The sequence below is a fragment of the Trichechus manatus genome, unplaced genomic scaffold, assembly GCF_000243295.1.
Source record: "Trichechus manatus latirostris isolate Lorelei unplaced genomic scaffold, TriManLat1.0 scaffold00104, whole genome shotgun sequence".
Classification (NCBI taxonomy): domain Eukaryota; kingdom Metazoa; phylum Chordata; class Mammalia; order Sirenia; family Trichechidae; genus Trichechus; species Trichechus manatus.
This window is the reverse complement of record NW_004444040.1, coordinates 2,383,932-2,410,598: the sequence shown is the minus strand read 5'-3', so window position 1 is coordinate 2,410,598 and position 26,667 is coordinate 2,383,932. Positions and strand designations below refer to the sequence as shown.

At 40.8% G+C, this 26,667-nt stretch overlaps 1 protein-coding gene across 2 annotated transcripts in view; it reads right to left on the bottom strand.

The window, feature by feature from the left end:
* Positions 1-17,076, bottom strand: part of PANK2 (pantothenate kinase 2) — a 30,145-nt gene extending 13,069 nt beyond the window's left edge. Inside the window, exons 1-2 of one of the 2 annotated variants that reach the window (XM_012557471.2) lie at positions 16,447-17,076; positions 1,713-2,065 (exon numbers count right to left, since the gene is read on the bottom strand). In XM_012557471.2, coding sequence (XP_012412925.1) covers positions 1,713-2,065; positions 16,447-16,705 — 612 coding nt within the window. In that variant the 5' untranslated portion in view covers positions 16,706-17,076. The remainder of the gene's footprint in view (positions 1-1,712; positions 2,066-16,446) is intronic. The other variant, XM_023737516.1, reaches the window with a different exon arrangement.
* Between the last annotated feature and the right edge of the window lie 9,591 nt (positions 17,077-26,667).

The window sequence follows — 26,667 nt, the reverse complement described above, 5'->3', positions numbered from 1 at the left end:
GGAATTTAATTTTCATACAGTTTTCAAGGATAGATGGTGGTAGTGTTTGCCATCGAGTAGATTCTGACTCATGGGAACCCTAAGTGTGCCAGAATAGAAATGTATTCCATAGGGTTTTTAATGGCTGGTATTTCTGAAGTAGATCAACAGGCCTAGACTTGAACTGCCAGACTTTTGGTTAGCTGCTGAGCACATTAACCACTGCACCACTCAGGGATTCAAGGTTAGAGCTGGTGCATAATATGAGAAACCACAACAGCCTAAGAATCCATTCCTAAGGTATAAAATCCACTTTGCACCCTTGTCTCAGATTACCACATAGCCTGAAATTCTGCTAACAGCCAGCATGGTTTTCAAATATGTTCCAAAGGGGACTTCTACAGAGTTCTGAAAATAGAGGTTTTCTCCCTTACCTATCAGTTACAATCCAGAGTCCACTATGAGGCTTCCACAAAGGAGGAAAACCTTTCCTCCTGCTACCTCTCCCTTTACTCACAGGTAAAAAAGAAATCACTGAAAACCAACAAGCAAGAAAACTTCAAGAAAAGGATATAAAACCTTGTTAGATAATATTTCAATTCTATAGTATGATTATTATGGTGGGACAGTGGTTAAGCACTCAGGTGCTAACCAAAAGGCCAGCAATTCGAACCCACCAGCCACTCCGACGGAAAAAGATGTATCAGTCTGCTTCTGTAAAGATTTACAGCCTTGGAAACCCTATGGGGCAATTCTACTCTGTCCTACAGGGTCACTATGGGTCGGAATCAACTTGATGGCAATGGGTTTGGTTTTGGTTCTTTGTTTATGAGAGAAAGAGGAGAGAGAACAAGAAAAGAGGATGAGGTCACAAACCATACGATGACACACAGAAAAAAAGACATGTGGAATAACAAAGACAGACTCTCCTTTGAACTAATCTCATTTGGTAACATTACAAACATGGTCAATGAAGACATTTTAAATCTAAATCTGTATTGAAGCCTCAAGGTCACTTGTAAGTCCTCTCACCCATCCCTGTATCTACTCCCAAAGGAACGAGCCTAGCCCCAATGCCTTGCTCAGAGGTGTCCACTGAACGAAAACAAAATCAAGTGCCACCTGGCACTCCCCATCTGGGGCCAGACAGGATCTAAAAACTTCTGTTAACAAGTGTACAGCAAAGAACACATCAGAAAGCACTCATAGAGAGGTTGGCTCTGCTGTCAGACTAGCCCTGAGGGCTGAAAATCACCGCTTTTGACCAGAGTTCCTTATTCTTTTTAATTAGTGAACTTGCCAGGAAACAACTAAGTGGGTCAAGAGAAATTATGTGACAGACAAGAGATTGGAAACAATTTTATGACCTGAATGACTCATGTTTTAAAATTACTGTTCAATCTTATTGTTCAAGATTTAATGATGTTGTTCTTAACAGGCAGTTCCTTACTCTGCTTATCCCAGACTCACTTTAAGTTTTAACAATAAAACAACAAAAAGCTGTTTTTAGTGGTTCTACTTCTCATCAAAACATCTGAAATGGGCAAAAAATAAACTATACAATGATCTCTACATAGTTAACTCCTGATTATCACTATTTATATCTAATCTTAATTTGATTCAAGAAAATTCAAGTTCCATTAGAGATGGAAATGATTTCACCAATCTTGCTATTGGTATTATTTTTAACAATCAGATTATCATAAATTGTATATAAGCTAAAAAATGCATACTGTGAGAAAATCCTGCTCAAATTTGTACGCTCCACCTCCAGTGGCACAAAAGACAGTGTGGAGACTTGAGAAGTTTTTATCTCTGCCCATTTGAATAAAAGCAGGCATGTCATGAGTGGGAAAGCGTATAAAGTGCAGATTGCCTTTGCGTCCACACAGAGTCAGGTCCTTCAGCTCAAGGTGTACGTCCCGGATGCCTGTGGACCCATAAGCCACATTGGAGGTCAGGTACTTCCGAATGCTTTTAAGACTTTCCACTTCTTCCTCTTCTTCTTCAGCAGTGATGTCTTTGGGTTCAAAATAAACCAGCTTGACCAGGGTTCCACCAATATCCAAGCCAAACCATGGAAAAACTAAATGGGGAAGGGAAAAAAAAGTCAGAATGGCTTTTTTCTAAAAACTATAAATTTACACTTACTAGATTTGTATTTAATTCAGATTCTGTGGTTTCCAAGGGATATAATTACAAACAAAAAAGGCTTATGGGAGAAGAAATATGAATTCTGTCCAACTTGGAAGCATATCTTTAAAAAAATTTTTTTAATTTAAAAACTAGGACAAAGATCAAAAAGAAAAATACCAGAATTACTGAGTCAACCTAACCCTCTTATAGACAAGCCCCCACTGCACTATAAAATATTAAATAAAACTGACCAACCATGAACCTCAACACTGGAAAAAAAAAACAGAAGATGACAATCTCCATCCTTCCTGCTGGCTTAACAAAGACTTTTCAGAGCTCATCAACACATCTTGAACTGGGCAAAAAATAAACTACATAATCTCTATATGGAAATTCCCAATCCTACATATTTCCAATGATCAATTTTGCTCTCAAAACATGATATCCTAAAAATAAAAGGTTTCCATTAACTTTAAGATCTGTTCACAAAAAATCTTTTCCAAAAAACTGCTTTAGGAGATTAGATCAAGATGGACTGCATAGACCCCCTCCCACCCTAAATTCTAGAAATGACTAAAGATATAGATTTGATATATTATTCCCTAAAATAATTCTGAAAAACAAGAAGTGATACTATCAGCAGAACTAGACTGATAGAGGCCGTAACTGTCCAAACAACAATAGAAAAAACTCAAACCTGCTGCCTAGTGCCAATTCCGACTCATAGCTACCCTACAGGACAGAGCAGATCTGCCCCGTAGTAACTGTCCAGAACTCTCAAAAGAGGAGTGCTATAAAAATTGGGAGCAGCTATAATGGTAGGGGGAGTGAATAGGGGTGCTCCATCCAAGCTGTAGATAGGAGTGGCTGCCATGGGGAAACAGGAGTAGGTTTGGGGCAATCATGGGCCATCTGGTAGGCAAGTCATGTGGTACAACTGGGCAAGCCAGCCACTACCCGCTATTGACTCACTCCCCATCTCCACCTCTATAAAAGCAAATTCTTAGTGAGCACAGGTATTTGAATCAGAATGCACCAACCCAGGTGACTGCTATTACCAAGAAGTAATGGGGAGCCCTTATACCCCATACCTGGCTACACATCCCATCTCTCTCCTATAGTCCATCCTGACAGACAGGTAATCAGAAATTGCAGCCACTATAAAGATAATCATTTTGCAAACTAGAATCACCAAAAAAGAAATCAACACCTTGAAAATTAGGACCCAAACATCTGAAGACAAGAACTGTAGGAGCAAACAGAAGACTTAAAAAAGGCAAAATGAACTACAGCTATACACCTAACATGATGAGGAAAGAAGTCTTGCACCAAAGGCTACATACTACATGATGTCATTTACATGAAATTCCAGAAAATGAAAACTAATCATTTTGGCATCTGACAGAAAGCTGATCAGAAGCTGGGGCAGGGAGGGAGGGACAGGCTGCACAGGGGCAGAAGAAAACTTTCAGGGGTAACTCAAGTCTTGATTGTTGGGGGGTAGAATGCAGAGATTTCATGAGTGTATGTATCTGTCAAAACATATAAAATTGTACACTTTAAATAGATGGCATTTACTGTATGTAAACTGTATGTAAAAACCCTCAGTAAAGACACTTTTATAAAAGGAAAAAAAATGATTGCCAAAATAAAACTCCACAGACGTATTTAACAGAAAAATGGGCACAGGAAGAAAAAGTGAAAAACAAAGCTAATGTCCCAAAAAAAAAAGCCTCTCAAAAACTCCCAAACAGAGGTCTTAAAAGCTAGTAAGTGCTAGTAAGTGGTCCCAACCCACCTGGAGTAAAGGAGAATGAAGAACACCAAAGACACAAGGAAAATATTAGCCCAAGAGACAGAAAGGGCCACATAAACCAGAGACTTCATCAGCCTGAGACTAGAAGAACTAGATGGTGCCCGGCTACCGCCAATGACTGCATGAACACAACAGAAAGTCCCTGATGGAACAGGAGAAAAGTAGGGTGCAGAACTCAAATTCCTGTAAAAAGACCAGACTTAATGGTCTGACTGAGACTGGAGGGACCCCGGAAGACACGGCCCCAGAACTTGGCTCAGAACTGAAACCATTCCTGAAGCCAACTCTTCAGACAAAGATTACACTTGACTATGGGACATAAAATACTCCTGAAGAGTATGCTTCTTAGCTCAAGTAGACACATGAGACTAAATGGGCAGCTCCTCTCCAGAAGCGAGATGAGAAGTCATAAAGGGACAGGAGCTGGCTGAATGGACACAGGAAATCCGGGGCAGAAAGGAGGAAGGAGTGTGCTGTCACATTATAGGGAGAGCAGCTGGGGTCACATAGCAGTATGTGTATAAATTTTTGTATGCGAAACTGACTTGAACTGTAAACTTTCACTTAAAGCAAAATTTAAAAAAAAAAAAAAAACCTCCCAAATAGAAAGTACACATAAGGATCCAGCAATCCCACTCTTAGGCATACACCCTAGAGATCTAATAAAAAGGACACCGACAGACATATGCACACCTGTGCTCACTGCAGCGTTATTCATAATAGCGAAAAAATGGTAGCAGCCTAAGTACCTTTCAACGGATGAAAGGATCAGCAAAATCTGGTACATACATACAACATACAATGGAATACTACACAACCATAAAGAACAATGATGAGTCCACGAAACATTATAACATGGATGGATCTGGAGGATATAATGCTAAGTGAAATAAGTCAATCACATAAGGACAAATGTTGTATGATCTCACTTTCATATGACAAGAATAGATATATATATACAGAGACCAATGTTCATTGCTGGTTACCAGGGACGGGGGAGGGGGGGTGCAGGGAAGGAAAGGGAATAACTCTCCAGATTGTAGATACTTGTTATTTTTGGTGATGGGAAAAGAAGCACAGAATGAGCACAGCTTGACCAAAGTATATGATGCCACCAAGAAGCACACAAGAGAAAAAGGATGTTTGTGCTAAAGAATATAACATATATAATTTGGCAACAACACCAACAATAACCAAAAAATATGTATGGTCACATATATATGTATACAGGTATACACATGTATGGTTAGGTACATGTGCATACATGTGTGCACAGACAGAAGTATCTATATGTACATGTACATACAGATATGTGTGTGCAGACTTATATATTCACAGAAGACACAGTTACAGACACTTCTCAAACACCTTCCAAGGTTGGTTTTCTAGGTTTGAAGGCACAGGACCTTAGTTTCATGGGACAACTCAGTCAATTGGCATGATATAGTTCACAAAGTTCATGTTCTGTATCCTAGTGAGGTGAGTAGCGTCTAGGGTCTTAAAAGCCTGCAGCAACCATCTAAGATACAACTATTGGTCTCTATTCATCAGGAGCAAAAGAGAAAACAAGGAAACCTAAGTCTCAGAGACGAAACTAGTCTTCAGGACTAATAGCCTACACAAGCCACAGCCTGAGATCAGAAGAACTAGATGGTGCCTGGCTACCACTACTGATCGTTCTGATCAGGGCCAGAATACATGTACCTGAATAGAACCGGACAAAAATGCGGAATAGAACTCAAATTCTTGAAAAGTCCAGACTTACTGGACCAGTTGGGACTGGAAGACTTCCTGAGACTATCACCCTGAGATATTCTTTAAACCTTAAACCAAAACTATCCCCTGAAGTCACCTTTTAGTGAAACAACAAACTGGCACACAAAATAAAGGATACTGCCCATGAGTACATGCTCTGTAAAAACCATCTATATGAGATCAAAGGTCAACAATCACTCTAAAGGGAAGATGAGAATATAAGAGGCAAGGAAACTACAGCACTGGAAATGGAACAACCAGAACACAACTAAAGAGAATGTTGACACTCTGTGAAAAATGTAACCAATGTCACCAAACGATCTGTATAGAAATTGTCAAACGGGAGCCTAATTTGCTGTGTAAACTTTCACTAAAAACACAATAAAATATTAGTTAAAAAAAAGAAAGTAAGAAAGAAAGGTAGATATATAGAACATAGAACCAGAAAGTCCAACATCTATCTAATGTGGGTTCAGAAATTTCCTGGTAGGTCAGGGGGCACAAACCATCAAGTTGAAAGGACCAGTAAGTGTTAAAAAGAATCAATTAGGAAAGAAGGGGGAGATTTAGACACATCCTATTGAAATTTCAGGAAATCCTAAAAGTTTCCAAAGAGGAAAAACACAATTCCTACAAAGATGTGTGAATCGAATAAAGGTAAATATTAGACTTCTCAACAGCAACATAGATGCTGGAAGACAATGGAGCACTAGTTTCAAGTTACACGGAAAAAGATTTTGAAACTTATATCCAGCCAAACCAGCTTTCGAGCAGGGGTGCAAAATACAGAAATTTTCACACATGAAAAGGGCTCAACGTTTGCTACTCAAAGATCTTCTCTGAAGTAAACAGTAGATGCACTCCAGCATAATTTTTTTTAAAAAACAGAATCCATGAATAAGATCTGAGCTATAAGAAACAATGATAAGCAAAAGAACCAGTGCATGCTGACTTTTAGAAAAATCAGCCATCTGGAACTAAAAAACTTACATGATTTCAACATAGGAAGTCGAAGAGGGAAGAGAAAGGGCAGGGAAGTGAAAGCAAGTGGCAGTTCTGTCTTGCTGGGGGAAAGAAAGAAAGATACAGACCCTGATTAATCCTAAATATAATAGAGAAGTTTCGTTTAAATGTGTCAAAAATTTACAGGAGAAAAGAAAAAGAACATACGACTTTCAAACCATTGGGAAAAAATCAATCCGTTCAAAAACAAAGGAAAAAGGAGAAAAAGTAAGTATAGTAAATACAAAACAAAAAATGACAGGAAACACAAAAATGTATCAGTAACCACAAGCAGGTTAAATTTCTCTTCCAGACTGAAGAAGGAAATTCAACTACATGCCGATATAAAAAAGTACACCTAAAACAATACACGTAAACTGTAAGTAAGTAAATGGTAAAATATCCACAATGTAATCACATCATAAGAAAAAGTTAGATGCTTTACAATGAAGATGACTTTCAGTCAAAATTACTCTTGTCAAAATCTTAAGCACCTCACAAAGACCAATATACCGGATGAAGCAGCTGGCTTACATTCAGAAGCCATGTTACAGTGAAATGCATACCTTACATTTCAAGACCAGCACTACATTTAAAAAGGGGCTATGCTCACATTAGGAGAAACACCTGTCCAAACAGTGATCTGCAAAGGAAATAAGATTCATAACTTTCATCCCTATACTCACTCTCAATTATATAAGTCACTGAAACGGTGGACAGAATCACTGATACCATTTACTTAACTGATTTGCCAAACATATACTTGAATTTCGGGGGCTCAAATAAACGCAGACAATGCTACTTCACCGGCAAATGTTGAGATCAAATACAACACTAGCAGACAAAACAGAATTTTTTAAAAAAGGAGTATGTCATGTGCACAAGAAAGTATAACTGATAAATATAATAGTCATGATCCTTATACACCTAACACATGCTTCAAAAAATATTAAAAAATAAGGACAAATTCACATATCAGTGTGAGAATGATACAGGTCTCAGAAATATGTAGATCAATTACATACACACACACACAAAGGTATACAAAGGATTTGCATATAGCAGCCAATAAGTTGTATCTGTTAAACACAAACAGAACTTTCTATCAAAAAACAAATACTTTCCTTTCTAACACCCATAAACCATTGAGGAAAATTAACTGCACTACCTTAAAGAACCTCAAATACCAAAGAACAAAACAAACTACACTCACCAAAATACATCAAAATGAGAAATTAATCCAAGAGACACAAAGAAATAAATTTATCTACCTGGAAATTTTAAAACCCAGATCTATTGACTCTGAGATTAAAGAAATAAAAACAAAATTTATTTTAAAATGAATGACAATGAGAACACTAGATATTAAAACCAACAGGCTACACCCAAGATGGTATTCAAAGGGAAACTTCCAGCATTAAATGTTTACTAAATTTACTCAAAACCAAAAAACTTTCAGCCTTAATAATTATTAAACTTACAGCCAAAACAAGGAAGCCTGAATGAAAGGGAATATCACATGTAATTTAAAATGCCAGAAAAAAACAGACTCAAAATAAACAGACGTTATTAAAGATAAAAAGATGTAAATGAAAATGAGCTCATAATCATGAAAAAGCCACATCAGAGTTGATCAATAAAATCAAGTCTAGTTCATTCAAAAAACCATTAAAAGAGACAAATTTCTGGTAAGTATAATCAACAAAAGGAGAGAAGATACAGCTTTTCTTAAAAAAAAAATACATGAAAGAGTACATAATCAGAGACTTTTAAATAAGCCAACAGTATATATAACTTTGTAACAATAAATTTCAAATGTATACTAAACAGCAGTACAGAGAAAAAAATTCAAGTACAAAAAGTGGTTCAAAATGAAAAGCACTGAAATTCTGTTAAAAGAAGTCAAAGATCTACCACTCTTCCATTCTCCCCTCCAAAAAGCACCAGGCCCCAACAGTGGCCTTTGCATTGACTCAGGGCGACCCCATGTGTCAGAACTGAACTATTCTCCATAGGGTTTTCAGTGGCTCATTTTTCGGATTCATTTTCGGGAAGAGAATATTAAAAGGAATTTTTCCTTTATCTGCATTATTTGAAATTTTTGTGTATTATTATTGTACTACTTATAATTTTTTAAATTTTGAAAAATTCTCTTTAGTATTTTCAGCCTGACACTTACTTGCAAATATTTCATCATTTTTCTTTCGCATCCTCTGAATAAAAAATAGGTCCAGAACTTAGGGTTGACATCTAATTTTAGTACCTGTTGGAACCCTGTGGCACAATGGTTAAGCATATGGTTGCTAACCAAAAAGTAGGCAGTTAGAATCCACCAGCCGCTCCTTGGAAACCCCGTGGGGCAGTTCTGCTCTGTCGTATAGGGTCGCTATGAGTCAGAATCAACTCAATGGCATGGGTTCGGTTTTTGGTTTTGGTTTTTTTTTGGGGGGGGGGGGTATCATTTGTAAGCCTTTCCAATATATGCAATACCCAAGAATGGTTTTCACTCTACAAATAAAACATGTCACATCAACAGGACTGGAATCTAAAGGCTTGGACACATCTAAGACAAATGAAATATTTTGTAATGCATAATGCAAATTAAGCCTTCCTCAGTTTTATTAGCTGAAAAAAATAACTGAAACATTAATAAATGGCTATTCTGTTTTAAACCATCATCTATTAACAGTCATGAACTGTATTAGGTACTTGACTACATAAGCTTATTTAATGTTTACAATAAACATGCAAGGTAAGTATTATAATCATCCCACTTTTAGGAAACTGAAATGCAAAGAGCTTAAAAAACCTGCCCAAGATCACAGTCAAAAATGGTAGAGGCCGACTCAAACTCGAAATGTCAGACTCCGAAAACATTTTTAACGATTATCTGTACAAACCTAGGAGCAGAGAATACATGCTCTTGGCTAATAAAAAATAAAATTAAAAAGCAATTTAATAAAATTCACATACTCCAAATAAGTAAAGAGGATCAACAATACATACAGAAAAATAGAGCCTTAAGCAAAAATAGTTACTCATATCCTTGTTATAGTCTTTTAATGCTTTCTGGATTTTTCTCCATACTACCTATCAAAACATTTAAGCACCCAAGAATTGAGAGGTACGGGAGGTCCGTTAGATGTATGTTCTTGGCTGGCTAAGGTTAACTGTTTCCGGCCACATAATTCCATTATTTCTAAACATTCAGCCTGTCCTAAGGGGCATAGATTATTATCACTACCTGTGAGACTGCAAAATACTGTAATGTTATGAACACTGACAATCATTCCAATTCTTATTTAAAACACTATGGAAAACGGAATTCTTACTATATCGTCACACTCCTTTTCTCACTGCTAGGAGAACGCCTATTTAGTTTATCACTTCTAACTAGTGAGACCTTTCATTAATTTTCACAGGCATTTCAGTCTGTTCACATATTTCCTAATATTAAGACTAACACCTCCAAAGTAATCAGTCTAGACAATTTATACTTAGTACACATTTTAGAAAGAATTTAAACTCTCCCTCACAGCATTTATGTAAAACCACCTGTAGCGCAATGCCCGTAATAGGTCTCAACTGAAATGCTTTCCAATGGGAAATACAGTCTATAAAAGGGTTCTCAATTTTCCAACATTTTGAATTGCATCTTTACCAGACCACATGTGGTTAAGGTACTGCAAACCCAAATCCTTAGGCTGGCAAGGCAGCAACATCTGGCCTCACATTACAAGAATCAGTCTTATTCCCGAAGTAAGTTTTAACTCACAGACTACTTATATAATACTATGTATTATAAAACCAGTAGAGTCAGTACAAAATTCTACATTTGGGATATAAAAGCAGAAAGCCTACCAAACTACTAAAAAAACTGCAAGATGGCTTTCACGTTTTCATATCTTAGTTGTTACCCACACAAGTATCTGTCTCACTGACAAAACGAAAAAGAACAGTGCCTGAGATTAAGGACACCCCGAGTTATGAACCTGAGATATGCTCATTAGGTTACAAACTTAAGACTATGGAACACCATTGCCTTTTTTTTTTGAGGGAAACCAAATCAGGTGCCATTGAGTCGACTATGACTAATGGTGACTCCATGTGTGTCAGAGTAGAACTATGCTCCTACTGTTTTCTTTCTTTCCTTTTTTTTTTTCCTTTGGTTGCTTTTGTTAATGTTGAGAATATATACAGCAAAACATACACCAATACAACTGTTTCTACATGTACAATTCAGTGACGCTGATAACATTCTTCCAGTTGTGCAACCGTTCTCATCCGCCTTTTCTGAGTTATTCCTCCCCCATTAACACAAACTCACTCACTGCGCCCTAAGTTACCTATCTAATCTTGAGTTGCTGTTGTCACTTTGATCTCATATAGATAGTTCTTAAAGGAGCATAATGTTCAAGGCAGACATTCATTACTCCTTAAGTTAAACTATCATTTGGTTTCAAGATTTCACGGAATATTTCTGGTTTAAATTTTAAAGATTATCTCAAGGCAACAGTTTCAGGTGTTCATCCAGCCCCCATGGCTCCAGAAAGTCTAAAGTCCATGAGAATTTGAAATTCTGTTCTTCATTTTCCCCCTTCTGATCAGGATCCTTCCACAGAACTTTTGATCAAAAGCCATCCTTACAGAAATGGAAAAATCAATCCTCAACTTTATATCGAATGGCAAAAGGCCCCCAATAGCTAAGGCAATGCTGAAAGAGAACAAAGTAGGAAGACTCACACATCCTGATTTTAAAACATTCTACACAACCACAGTAATCAAAACAGCCTGGTACTGATGTAACAACAGGCACACAGACCAATGGAATCAAATTGAGTCCAGAAATAAACCCACACATCTATGGTCAACTGATTTTTGACAAGAGTGCTAAGTCCAGTTGCTGGGGAAAGAAGAGTCTCTTCAATAAATGGTGCTGGAAAAATTCCACACACAGAAAAAATGAAACAGGATCCAGGCCTCACATCATACACAAAAACAAATTCAAAATGGATTAAAGACATAAATGTGCAAATTAAAACCACAAAATCTTAGAAGAAAATGCAGGGGCAACACTGTCAGGCCTAGCTTTCAACAATGGATTATCTAATATTAATAATAAAAGCAAAAACCGCAAAAGACAAAACAAATAAATGGGACCTCATAAAAATTAAAAACTTTTGTTCATCAAAAGCCTTTACCAAAAAAGTGAAAAGACAAGCTTCCAACAGAGAAAATATCTTCGGAAACCATACAGCCGACAAGAATCTAATAACCAAAATATGTATAAACCTTCAAAGACTTAATAAAAAGACAAATAACTCAATCATAAAATGGGCGAAGGACTTGAAAAGACATTTCACAAGAGGATATTCAAATGTCCACCAAACACATGAAAAGATGCTCAGTGTCATTATCCATCAGAGAGATGCAAATCAAAACCACAATGAGATACCATTTCACTCCCACTAGGATGGCTAAGATAAAAAAAAACAACAAATGGTGAGGATGTGGGGAAATTGGAATCCTTATCCACTGATGGTGGGAATGCAAAATGGTAGAGTCATTGTGGAAAACAGTATGGTGGCTCCTCAAAAAACCTAAAATAGAACTACAATAAAAAACCAAACCCGCTGCCATCAAGTCAATTCCAACTCAGAGTGACCCTATAGGACAGAGTACAACTGCCTCATAGGGTTTCTAAGGAGCAGCTGATGGATTCAAACTGCCGACCTTTTGGTTAGCACTAGCAGCCGCAGTTCTTAACCACTGCGCCACCAACTGCCTCCTTTGCCATGAGATCAGAAGAACTAGATAGTGCCACTCTACCATTACTGAACATTTTGATCAAAGATTCCATAGAAGAATCCTGATCACAAACGGGGAAATGCAGAACGGACTTCCTGGAGCCAGGAAGGTCAGATGAACCCCTGAAACTACTGCCATGGGATAATCTTTAAACCTTAAACCAAGAAGCCCTGAAGTTTTCTTAAAACCAAACAATAGTTTAACTTAAGGAATAAAAAATGTCTGCCTTGAGCATTATGCTGCTCTTTTAGGAACTATCTATATGGAATCAAATTGACAACAGCAACTCAGAAGATTAGATAGGAAACTTAGAGGGCAACGAATTTATGTTAATGGGGGAGTAACAACTCAGAAAAGAGGGTGAGAATGGTTACACAACTGGAAGAATTTAATCAGTGTCAGTAAATGGTATGTGCAGAAACTGTTGAATTGGTGTGTTTTGCCGTGTGTATTCTCAAAAATAACAAAATTATATATATTATATGAAAGAACAAACAAAATATATACTATATTTTTACACAAATAATGTGCACCTTCTGCATTTGTTCACCACTTGGCAGCCTCCCCCGGTATTTTCCTAAGCACACCATGCTAATTTTTTCACAGTAACATGTAGAAGTGGATTGACATGGTGGCAGCACTTGTGAGGGTGCCTTGTGGGGGGAGGAGGGAGGAGGGAGGAGGGCAAGGCCACCAAACAAACGCAGATGGCATGCGTTATTTGTGTAAAAATATAGTATACAAATAAAGTTCAGTAACACCATTACTCTTTTAAACGAACAATTAGAATAACCATTCATTTCACTCCTGATAAGGGCCTCTCCCAACAGCTTGCAGTCTGTTATCCTGTTCCTTCTATCTCCTTTTAACATATGTTTAAGCAAAATATTTTTAGTAACATACATCTCTTTTTGCTTTGTCTCCCTAGATAAACAGAGGGCAGGACACCAACACTGAACAACCATGTTATCCAAATGCATGATTCATACATACAGCCCACTGAAACCCCTAAAATAACCTACTGTACCATTTTACACTGCTGCATAATTGGATTATTTTTAGGTCCTGATTAATGCTTTACATTTGTTATACATCTAAATGAGAGGCTGTATTTACTGTGGTTTCATTTAAAGTTGACAAAACAATGAGTTTTAAAAAACATCCTTTTCCATTTTGTCTCTCAAAAATAGGATACAAAGCAACATATCTAACTCCTCCCTCCCATCCCAGCTCCTAGTGGGCAAAACCAAAACACCGAAAGGTAAGTAGATTCCAACTTATGGTGACCCCATGTGTTTCAGAGTAGAACTTCACTCCCTATGGTTTTCATGGCTGTGACTTTCGGAAGTAGATGGCCAGCCCTTTCTTCCAAGGCGCCTCTGGGTGGGTTCAAACGGCCAACTTTTCAGTTAGTAGTCAAGCACTTAACTGTTTGCACCACCCAAGGACTCCAGCGGGCAGCCCATCCTGATTTGATTTAAAATGATGAAGGAAAAAAAAGAAGAATGAGAAGTCTGTATCTGATAAAAGGCAGTCTCACAGGGCCCCAGCACCAGTTCCATTCTGCCAACACTGATGCTGCCCAAAAAGCCAAAGCAAAGCAATCTATTTTCTAGGTCGGTATTGCCAAGCTACAAACAAAAGCTTTCTTTTTTACGCTAACGGAGGTTAAGGATATTTCATGATTGGCGTAAGAGTCCACAATCAGCAAGTCTGAAAGATCTCCCTGGCATTCTACAACATGCTTAGTAGTTATCTTCAAAGATCCACCTCATCCCCCACACTACCATGGAGCACTCTGATCCCTGGGTTCCCAATGCAGGCACATCTACTGCACATCTGGGGCCCTTAATAAATACACATGATCTCTTGTTACATGAGTGTACGTATTTGTTAAAACTGTGCCCTTTACTGTATGTAATTATGCATCAATAAAATTTTAAAAACAAAAAGGTTTTTTATTTTGCGAGACCTGCCACATGCACGCGTGTGTAGGGAGTGAGTGGGTAAAAAGCTTCTCATAACTCCATCTGAGAAGCACTGCTCTGGACTACATCACTTGTACCTTACTCCATCCATCTCCACTCTAAAATGGAGAGAGTCAAGAACCCTGGGTCTGGAGTCAGACATCTGAATGAAAACCCAGTTCCATCACTTACTTTACTTACAACATGCCCTCAGACAAGGACAATTTCACTGAGCCTGTTTTCCTCATCTTGACATTGGGGATAAAAACTACCTACTTTGCAGGATAATGGTGAGACTTAAATTAGATGTTCATAAAATATTTGGCACAGAGACTAACGCAAAGAAGTAAGCACTCAGAAAGTAGGACTATGTTACCATTATTAGCGTCTTCGTTTGCATCACTTTAAATCAATTTTTATTTGCCATTTCTCTCAGTCCTGTGAGATATAACCCCCCAATCTAAAACTTTTAAAGAACTTCTTAGACATACACATGCGCAGCCTCATCCCTAGTGATTCTGACACAGTAAGTCTGGAGTGAGGACAGGTTTGGGAACCACAAATACACCACCTACGTCAGAGGTGTGAGGGCTAATGAGTTACTAAAACTCTTAGAAGGATGTCTGACACATGCAAACACCCGAAGTACAATATCTATTAGAATCTTTGTGGCCAAAAGCCACAAACGGGGCTATGTGGCCTTGATTCTTACTTGCTGAATCCCTGGAATTTACACCCATCTCTGATAATTATTCTACAGTACAAAACCACGAAGCCTACAGTATTTTGCATCACTTAAAATTCAGGTGCATCTCAAAGAAAACAAAAACCCGGTTAACTGACTCAAAATATCATAGATTGAGAGTGGACTGTTTTCCAAATCTCTTTTGAGATGGGAAAAGACAAAAGAATAAAAAACTCCCAAACTTTTCATAGCAAAATAGGGCTACATTTAATCATCCAAATCATATAAAAGACACTGGCTCATTCGTTGAGGCACGTTTGCTATTCAATAAAGACTTCACACACATCCTGCCATTTTCACAATCTGCATTTAAATAAGTTGCTTTCGTAAGACAGAAATCTGGCAAAATAAAAAATAAAATTTTTTTAAAAGTCGAACCATGTGTAAATGACTATACTGTAAACCCTACATTTGAGAATCAAAGACAGTTAATATTTTCAACAGTAGCAATGGCTACAAAACAGAGAGGTCCTAAATAAAAGGGCAGAAAATATTTGGCTGGATCACAAAGCAGAAAAACAAACTTAACAGTAAAATGGAAAAACCGATTCTCTGGGAAGAGCGTGTCCAATTCCTAATGCTGGATTCAGGAAGATATCATTTTCCCTCAACAGAAAAGCCTTAATACCCAGAGTGCTATAGTCCTGAATCGAAAACATCTGCAAACAGATGGAAGGAAAATAGAGTATCTGGGTGAGAGATGACCCAAATTCTCATAAGAAAAGCAGCTAAAGCTTAGAGGTCCACAGAGCATGGAAACCAGTTTTAGGCCTGAAGCAACTTAGGCGGCAGTTAAATACTTCCAGTAAGCCCTAAATCTTCTAATAAAAAGAATTACACGTCATGAAGACTCCTTGGAAACCCACGGAAGACAGACACTGGGGATTCAGGATTTTAGGGGAGAGGAGGCGAGCGGAGGAAATGAGTCAAAAGACCTTCCAGAGGTTAAAATCATGTAACTCTCGGGAAAGAGAATACTCAAGGAGCTAAGACGGAGGAAGGGTCCTGGAGAAAGGCCCTCCACTCTTGACAACAGGAAAACACGGGCCAATGGACGCGTGAACTAGGCGGGGAGCGGGGCCAAGGGCCCAAACCCTCGCGTCTGGGGGACCCGAGGCCTCGAGCCGGGTGTTCATCCCACGCACCAACCTGGGACCACCGTGCGGGGGCAGTGTTCCCGCGCGTTAGCGCGGGAAAAACGGCAGCCGAGGCGGGAAGGCGCCCCGCAGGGCACTTACGCGGCCGCTTCTTTCTTACGCTTTCCGCGCGCTGGCGGGAGACCGAGGTGGGGCCGCTGTAGGAGCCGGGCCGGTTCCGCCTCACGCCCTCCGCCGAGGCTCCCGCCGCGGGCTCCGACGCGCTGCTCGCCCGGCGTCGCAGCGGCTCCCGCCGCCGCCCTTCGGGCCCCTCGGGCGCCGGCTCCCCAGCCGACGAGGAGGAGCTGGAGGCGGCCCTGCCGTGGTACTCCATGGGCGCGCCGAGCCGACACGCTCCCATCCGCAGCAGCCTCCACTGCCGCCCGAGCCAGCCCCCCAGCGCGGGCCTCCTCGTCGCCTCCTTCGCGGCAGCCCAGCCGGGGGAAAGACGCACCCTCGGTCGGCCGCCTCTTCCGTTGCGCCAATGTGCAGCAAGCCAATCCGAGCAGGGGGGGGCTGACCGAGGACCTCGCGTCCAATCGACTCCGTGAGTCGAGGCGGATCGACCGCGCCTCTGTCCAATGGGAGGCTCCTATGGAGAAGAGAGGGTGGTGGGGAGGGGACCCCGGCTGGGCGGAGGAGAAGGTGGTGTTGCTGAGGAGAGAGTGATGGCGGCACCGCCCAGTGGACGCGTGGGTGGAGGGGCCCGCGCCCCCTTCTCCTCTCCCACCCGCCAGTGTGAGTGGCCAGGTCTGCGCCCCGGGGTCCCAGAACTCTCCTGGGACTCCACTGCGTGCCCCGAGTCCCTCCCCCTTTACCGGCCCGCGCCCTCCTCCGGCCCAGCGGTGCCCCCGCAGCGTATGGCCGCCAGTCGTTGGCAGACGGAAGGGCTTGAATCGCAGCTGACCTTAGCCTTTGTCCCTCGGCCTGGGTCCGCAGCGGCCGTGCAGGCTGCCTGCCTCTCGGCGCTATTTTTTGCTAACACCCTTCCCCCTCTTCAGCACTGCCACCGTCGTGTTTGGACTAAGCCCCCTCCATACCGCCTGCGTTGGAGAAATGTTCCCAGTACCAGAAAGAATGAAAGGACTAGGGTTGGTCTCCATGGCAACTAAAAGAAGAGGTGGGTTATGAATCCTTAGCCACCCTCCTATGGTGAAGGAGGAGGTGTGGGAGCCCGGAAGCAGCGCTGGCTTTTTGAAGGAGAGTCTACACCTCCTTTCTGTATGGTGCACTGGGCCACATAGAAGGATTTGGTGACAGCCTTGGAGCTTGCAGTTTTTATTTTTAATCGTCTTATTTCCTTCTCTTTTGGGAAGAGGAAATGGACGTCTCCAGCCCTACAAAAAGCCTACCACCGAAAAGCTCTTGTTCCAAAAATCCCCTTCAGCCCGTGGCTACCCAAACCTGGAATGATCCTCTCTGCTCTGTACCTCCAAGGCGCTCCCTCACTCTGTCAAGTTTAACAAGACTATGGCTTATCTTGCTTGCTAATCATTATTTATTTTATTGCTAATTATTATTAAGTGCCTACCGTGGGAGATTGTCATGTCCTGGGGGGAGGCCTTATTTTCTTTACCTCTCCGATAGTGACTAGTAATAGCTGGTGAACAAGAAAGATGAACTTCTCTTGCTGAATAGAATTTCCATGTTCACTCCAAACTAACCTCCCCCACTTACTGTCCGAAGAATTCTGAATACCCTGTTTCCTAACTCTGGAAACTTCATCACCTGCAGGAAGCTATCTCAGATAGCCAAGAACACATACAGCTACTCCTCTGAGTCACAGTGCTGAGCATTACCTTTCTTTCTGCTGCCTCCTCCTCCTCCCCCCACAAAAAAAAAAAAATGTGGTCATGCTTGACCTAAGGGAGCTTCCATCCATGTCTGTGAGGTCTGGTGGATCATCCTAAAGAATCAATCATCTTCATCATCCCTTGGCTGCCAGGATGAACCCCAGCATCAAAACACAACTGAATTATGTGTAGTTTTTAGTTTGCAGAGTGCTTTCACATCTCACTTATTCCTCACAGCAACATGGACTCCTAAGAAATGCAGCTGCTCTCTGCCTTATATTAACCAAAAGAAGGCATGGATTCAATGAAATTTCAATAATTACTCTCTCTACTGTATTTATGAACTTGCTAACAGTCTGGCTATCATTGAAGTTTATCTAAAATAACTGGTGAAACGTAGTAATGGCAACTAAGCAAGATGTTAATAATCCTAAGTAAAAAATGCAAATAAATTGAGCAAAAGAAACAAAAGAATACATACTGTATGATTCCACTTATATGAAGTTCAGGATTAATAGTGTTAGAAGTCAAGAGAAGTGGGAAAGGGAAAAAGAAGTGAGAGGGTACCAGATAGGCTTCTAGAAGGCTTATAATGTTCTGTTTCTTTGATCTAAGTAGTGGTTACGAGGCTGTGTTCACTTTATGATATTTCATCAAGGCATTCACTTATGATGTATGCACTTTTCTGTATGTGTGTTACTTAAAAACATTAAAATGAGAAGTTGAAGATTTGCCTTGGAGCAAAATAAGGTAAGACTATGGTTAAGCTTAGATTTTTTGTTTTCAAAAGCTGATACAGAAGTAGCAATTGAAAGGTTTCCTTTCACCATGGTTATTATAATATTTTATAGGGAGAGCATTATTAAGTTCTTTATCACTTCTCTTAGTTATTACTTCTGTCAGCATTACTCACCCTTGGGGAGAAACCATCTTTCTGGTGTATACACCAGAATAAGAAGCACAGGGGCATGGTAAGCATAGTATTTCAGAAGAACTAACCAGATTCTAAAGGAATGACCTGCAAATCTAGAGCCATTTCAGTGTCAAAACATCATACGAAACACATCTATCATATTAGCTACCTGTTACAGGGTAAAAACATCCGAAAACTTAGAGGCTTAATACCCTGATAAATAATGTATTAGCTCAGTTTCTGTGAGTCTGGAATTCGGGAGTGACTTAGTTGTGTGATTCTGGTCTCTCATGAGGTTGCAGTCATTTTAAGGCATAATGGCCTGGAGGATCTATTTCCAGGATGCCTGATTCACATGGCTGGCAAACTAGTGCTGGCTATTAGTAGGAGGCCTCAGTTCCTCACAGCATGAACCTCTCCATAGGATTGTGCCATACAGTGAATTACTTAATATAGCCATTCTAGTCATAGTCTTTGGAACTCTCACCAAATGACAAGGTAGGACTATGCAGATGAGGTGCTTTGGCCCAACAAAGGGATTGTCTAGCTTGCTAATAATGTAAATAAGGTGCATGGCACCTTTGTGGGGGATGAGAACGTGCAAATAAGGTGTATGGAACCGTAACGAGGGAACTGGTAAGTTTTGTCATCCTGCTAGATTTAAAAGAGAGTCACTCCCAGAGCAAGGAGGGACCTGACTACCACCAAGAAGAGACGGGAGCAGAGTGTGTCCTTTGGACCTGAGATCCCTGTGCTGAGAACCTCCTAGATGCAATACACAGAGAGAGCAGTAATACCAGAGACAGCGAGAGAGGATAAGAAGCAGCAGCAGAGAAATGGCAGCAGCAGAACCAGGAGATAGGCAGGAGACAGCATGGTGGGCTTTCTGCCCCACAGAACAAGACAGTTACAGTGGGTGTGGTTTTGCCACAGGGTGAAAAAGCTGAGTGCCTTCAGGCAGGAGGCTTCCTGGCAGAGTGGGGTGCCTCCAGGCACTTATCACCAGAGCTGAAAGAGCTTTGTAACACCTGACCCAGCAGGGCAGAAGCCAGGCCAGCCCAAGGGACAAGGGCCAGGGAGAGGCCAGGCCTGCCAGCGGCAGAGCTGAGAAGAGGTTGTCCTGATGAAGTACTGTATCCTGAATTCTTCTTGAGCCTGAATTGTAACCTGTTACTTCCCTAATAAACCCTATAACCGGGAATATGGTCTGTGAATTCTGTGTGGCCATTGCAACAAATTATTGGACCCAGCAGACAAGTGGAGAGTGCCATGGGAGGGACAGTTGGTGTCAGAATTGGTAAAAAGGTTGGAGAGGAGGTATGTCTGACCTCTGCCTCATAGCAATCAGCCTCGGGCTGTTGATCTTGATTCTCCTTCCCCCTTGGGAAGTTAGAGGGGGTCAGAAACCTCCCCGATGCCATTTTTACAGGTTGCTTAAGTATTCTCACAACATGGCAACTGGCTTCCCCTGGAGTAAGTGATCCAAGAGAGAACAGGGTAGAAGTTGCAGTGTTTTTTATGATTGAACCTAGGAGGTCACTCTCCATCATTTCTGCAACATCCTATTATTACACAGGTGAGCTTATTCAGTGTGGGAGGGTACTACACAAGAATGTGAATACCAGCAGGGAGATAATCACTGGGGGCCATCTTGGAGACTGGCTACCACAGTCTGCACTCTGGCTCCCAATGGTTCATGTGCTCATCTCTTCCTACTCTCTAAGAGCCAGGTGACAGGGTTTATTTCACTCCCAAATAAACCCTTTCTGAGTTTCCTTAACTGTTAAAGTAGAGCGACATTGGAGAATAAAAATTAAGGTATAATCACAAAAGTACAAGGCTACAGAGGTTCACAGACCAAGTTCTTTCGCCATTCACTGAGCTTCATTGGTGCCAGGGAACATGAAGAGTGTAGATCAGGTCCCTTTCAAGCACAAGACCTTTTTTTCCAAGGTGCAACTTGTAAAAATCTTGCCTACTGTCTCTCCCAAAGGACAAAGATGTGAAGAACGTGAAGATCTTAAGCCTCTAGACACCCTTACAAGCCCTGGGTCCACTGGCAAGAGGGATAGAAATGTCTGTATTATGTGCAAACATACACAGAATAGCTAGCATATGGCATTGTGGTGTCCTCGCCATAGCTCATAGGCAAGATGAAAGCATTGCCTGCTTTACAAATAAGTCTCCACTTAGTATAGAAAGAAAATTCAAGATGAAATATGATGAGTTTAGGACAAGTCAGAGTTTTCTAGGTCTGGAAAATCCTATTCCTTCCCAAATATAGAAAAGGTTGAAAATTTTATTTTTAAGTTCCAGGCCTATCTTTGACTAAATATCCCTGATTTGGGTACTGTTAATGTCTAGATAAGCACTAGTGTGTTCCCTTTAATAGTTATTACTCAGAAAAGCAATCTGTGCCCAAATAAATTAGGTAAAATTAAGTGCAACTTCTCAAAGCTTTCAATATGCTGAAGGGCATTGTGAGTCTCCAAGAGGGGGCTGGGGTATATGGCTATTTTCCAAATGTATTTGACCATGCAGCCCTTTTTTCATGGAACTTTTTCCTGAAACACACTTGGAGAAATTCATTTTAGGGTATAAAAATTACATGCAACTCTGTTATAGGCAAGGAAAAGTTGGTTCTTTACATTTTGAAAGCTTGATGGCTAGTGTGATCGTTAAAGTTGTGTGTCAACTTGGCTGGGCCATGATTCTCAGTGGTTTGGCAGTTATGATGTAGTTTGGCAGCTATGTAATGATGTAAGACCTCCATAATGAGATCTGATATAATGTAATCACCTCCATAATAAGATCTATTGTGAACAGCCAATCAGTTGAAAGGGATTTTCCTTGGGGGTGTGGCCTGCATCCAATATAGGTGAACTTCTTTTTTTCATCACTGGGTATTTCTTTATTTTTATTTATTTTTTATTGTACTTTAGATAAAGGTTTATAGAGCAAACTGGCTTCTCATTAAACAATATACATATTGTTTTGTGATATTGGTTGCCAACCCTACGACATGTCAACATTCTCCCCTTGTCGACCTTAGGTTTCCCATTACCAGCTTTCCTGCCTTCTTCTGCCTTCTCGTCCTTGCCCCTGGGCTGGTGTGTCCATCTAGTCTCATTTTGTTTTATGGCTGTCTAATCTTTGGCTGAAGCGTGAACCTCAGGAGTGACTTCAGTACTGAGCTAAAAGGGTGTCCAGGGGCCATACTCTCGGGGTTTCTCCAGTCTCTGTCAGACCAGTAAATCTGGTTTTTTTGGTTTGTTTTGAGTTTTTTTGTGAGCTAGAATTTGTTCTATATTTTTCTCCAGCCCTATCCGGGACCCTCTATTGTGATCCCTGTCAGAGCAGTCGGTGGTGGTAGCTGGGCACCATCTGGTTCTGCTGGACTCAGTCTGGCGGAGGCTGTGGTACTTGGCAGTCCGTTAGTCCTTTGGACTAATCTTTCCCCTGTGTCTTTGGTTTTCCTCATTCTCCCTTGTTTCAGATGGGGTGAGACCAGTAGAGTATCTTAGATGGCTGTTCATAAGCTGTTAAGACCCCAGACACTATAGGTGGACTTTCTGACAAAGCTCACTGGCTTTTGCTCACTACGGATCCTGCAGCTGGCTCCTGTTCATCTGACCTCCGGTTCTTGGGACCTGAGCTAACAGCTTACCTGCCGATCTTGGGATTCACCAGCAACCTGTGAGCCATAGGCCTGCTGTCTGAACTGCCAATCTGTGTTCACCAGCCCCTGCAGCTACGTGAGTCAGGAGAAGCCTCCAGCCTGACCCACAGACTTGGAACTTACCAGCCTCTACAACTACGTGAGCCATTTCCTCAGTATATATATATATACTCTTCACTGGTTTTGCTTCTCTAGAGAACCCAGCCTAAGACAGCTAGTATCATCATTTTTACTCCCAAATAAACCTATTTGCAAAAGCATCTGTTTTCTGAAAACAAGTTTGTCCTCATTTCTCTGAACAGCTCCACTTTCCTTAGTTCACCTAATGGTACTGTCATTTCTCTTGCCCTCAGTAACTTCATTCTTCCCTCTTATTTACCCCTTTCATTGAGCCTAGCGCTAGTCAATAGAAATACAATGCAAACCACATCCGTCATTTTAAATTTTCTAGTAGCTACAGTAAAAAAAAAAAAAAGCAGGTGAAACTAATTTTGATAATATATTTTATTTAACCCAATATATGCAAAATAATAACACATCAACATGTGGCACTAGTCACATTTCAAGTGATCAATAGTCAAACGTGTCTGGTCGCTATCGTATTGAACAAAGAAGCTCCAACCAGTAATTTATTTCAGTTGCCTCTTCAGTGTTTGTCCTGCCTCCAGTTTCTCTACTCTGCAGGCCCACTGCTGTCAGTCAGTCTCACCAAAGCATTCTATTCATCTCTCTCCTCTGTTTACAAGGTCTTGGTGACTTCTTTGCCTACAGAATAAAGTCCAAACAATTTAATATCCAAGGAGCCCCACCATTTAGCATCTCATTACTTCCCACTTGCTTGCATAACATGTTCTCGCAAAACAAATCTCACAGTTCTTCAAGTAAGCCTTGCTCTTACCCAACTCTGATCTTGGCTGTTTCTTTGCCTCTACATGAAATTTCTTTCCTCTACATTTCTAATTGCCAAAATCTAACCCATCTTCCATGGTTTAACCCAACTGATGATGTTTGGTGCTATCGAGTTAATTTCAACTCATAGTGACCCCATATAACAGGGTAAAACTGCCCTATAGGGTTTTCTTGGCTGTAATCTTCGTGGAATCAAATTGCCAGGTCTTTCTCCCACAGAGCCACTCAGCAAATTTGAACTGCCAACCTTTTGGTTAGCTGAGCACTTAACCGTTCCACCACCTGGGCTCCTTAACCTAAGTGATTCTTCCTCCATAAAGTCTTCATTGATTACCACATCAGATTTGTTATATCACTCTTAATGGCATTCATCACATACTTCCTTGTCTTAAAATTTTTGGTGTATGTGTTTTATAATCCCAACGAGATTATAATAGCTATTAGATCTTCCATCTTCCTATTCCCCACAGTGCCTTTCACAGAATAAGCATGCGCGCGCACACACACACGTGCACACACACACAGTGTGTTGATGATTGATTATAGTGGAAATAGCAACTTTGGGATCCTTTAAATACCAACATCTTTGTAGTAGATAATGTTTGATATCTTCCTAGCCCAAAACCATTCCCTTCTCCCGGAGAAATCCCCATACCTGTCTATAAAGGTCCCAACAGCCATGTTTGTACCTCATAACCCCACCTACTTGGAATGGAGGTTGACTTCTCAAAGTATGATGCCACATCCCCCCTGTGGGCAAAGAACCAGAAAAAGCTGATCTGCAGAGAGATCCAAGAATAAACAGATGCACAGAGCAAAAACAGAAAAACAGACTGTCAGCTCTCCGAGTCCTGGTTCCCTCCTTTCCTGGGCTGAATACATTCCTGTCTTTGGGTTCCATGGATCCATCCCTGTAATATTGTAATAAATTTCTCTTTCTCTTTTTTGCTTAATCTAACTTCCATTGTCTTCGGTTACTTGGCAACAGTCTTAATCAAAACAATCATGATGGAGACCAAGCCCTCATTATCAAAGCCACTTATCCTGTCCTCTCTTATGATCCAGTACCTGGAATTATAACTTTCCTACCATAAGGGTTCAGAGTCCATTTCTCAAGGATCCTCAAATTTCAGGCAACTAAAGAGGCTACAACGTACGAAGGAAGAATAGTCTACATTATTGTGGCAGATGGAGTTGTCTCCAGAACTTGCCTTACCTACGTTCCGTGCTCAGAATTCCTATCCATGATCATATTCGCTGAAAGAGAACACCAATCTACATTAATGAAGGTGTGAAATTAGTCAGTTTAATGAAATACTGTTTGTATTACTCTCAAGTACCCTCATACATTGACTTTAATGAATATGAAGTGTCATCAAGAGGCCTTTATATGAATAGGTGAGGATGCTTAGTTCTTAGTCATTGATGTTTGCAGGTTAGTGGGGTGCTATTCTTAGTCATCAATGTTTGCAGGTTAGTGGGGTGCTACTCAAATTCTTCAAAGATATTTTGTTACTTTAAGTAGACCAAACATCCCCGTGTCCTTCATCCAATAATTATCACAGCAAAAGCAGTTTTCCTTGGCTCTTCCCTGCCTCAAAGCCTTCATATCTGCTATTCTTTCTGCCTGGAGAACTCCTTCCCCCACCCCAGGGCACCCATCTTCACCCTCTATTTCTTTGGCCCTTTTCATGCATGGGTCTCAGCTTACATGTTCTCTCCCTTGGAGAACCCCCTCATTACCACTCTCTCTAAGTAGATGTTGTTTCCCCTCCCTACCCATCCCCCAATTATTCTTTTTTTAATTTCCTTCCTCTCCACTCTAATCTACAGAGTAGAAAGAAACGCCTGGCAAGCTACTTCTGAAAATTAGCCAGTGAAAACCCTATGGATCCCAACAGAATATTGTCCTATGATACAGTGCTGGAAAATGAGCCCCCTAGGTTGGAAGGCACTCAGAGTACACAATGAAGTCAAGCATTTCAAGGATCATGAAGATGGTGCAGGACCAGACAACGTTTTGTTCTGTTGTACATGGGGTCCTCATGAGTCGGAGCTGACTCCACAGCAACTAACAACAACTGCTACTCCAACTGCATTTTTAATCAACTTTATCGAGGTATAATTTACTATATATAATAAAGTGCATTTATTTTAAGTGTACAGTTTGATGAATTTTGATAAATGTATACAACAGGTAGCCATTACAATCAAAAACTTTCCCAGGACCCCAGAAGGTTCCCTGCACCCCTTCCCAGTCATTCTCAGGCAGCCACTAATCAAATTTCTATCTCTATAGGCTGTATTTGTCTTTTCCAGGGTTTCACATAAATGGAATCATCCATTATATACTTTTTAAAAGAAACTTTACCTGTTTATTCTTGATCATAGTTTCCCTCAAAACCCATTGCCATCAAGTCAATTCCAACTCATAGCGACCCTACAGAACTGCCCCACAGGGTTTCCAAGGAGCAGCTGATGGATTTGAACTGCCGACCTTTTGGTTAGAAGCTGAGCTCTTAACCACAGCACCACCAGGGCTCAAAACCAAACCCATAGCCATCAAGTTGCTTCCAACTCATAGCAACCCTATAGGACAGAGTAGAACTGCCCCATAGGGTTTCCAAGGAACAGCTGGTAGATTGGAACTGCTGACCTTTTGGTTAGCAGCCGTAGCTCCTAACCACTGTGCCACCAGGGCTCCATTATAGTTCCTTTCAAGGAACTCAAAATCCTTTTTCTTCTTCTTACTACTTCTGGGCTTGCCTCAGGAGGAAAACAGCTGGGTTGTAAGCACCTTGAAAGAAGGAGCTATAATTTTATCATCTTTTTATTTTTATTGGCTTTTTATTTTTTATTTTTTTTATTGTTGTAGTTTAAATGAAGTTTACATTTCAAGTTAGTCTCCCATACAAAAATGTATACATACATAGTTAGGTGACCCTAATTGCTCTCCCCATACTGTGACAGCACACTCCTCCTTTCCACCCGATTCCCCATGTCCATTCAACCAGCTCCTAACCCTCTCT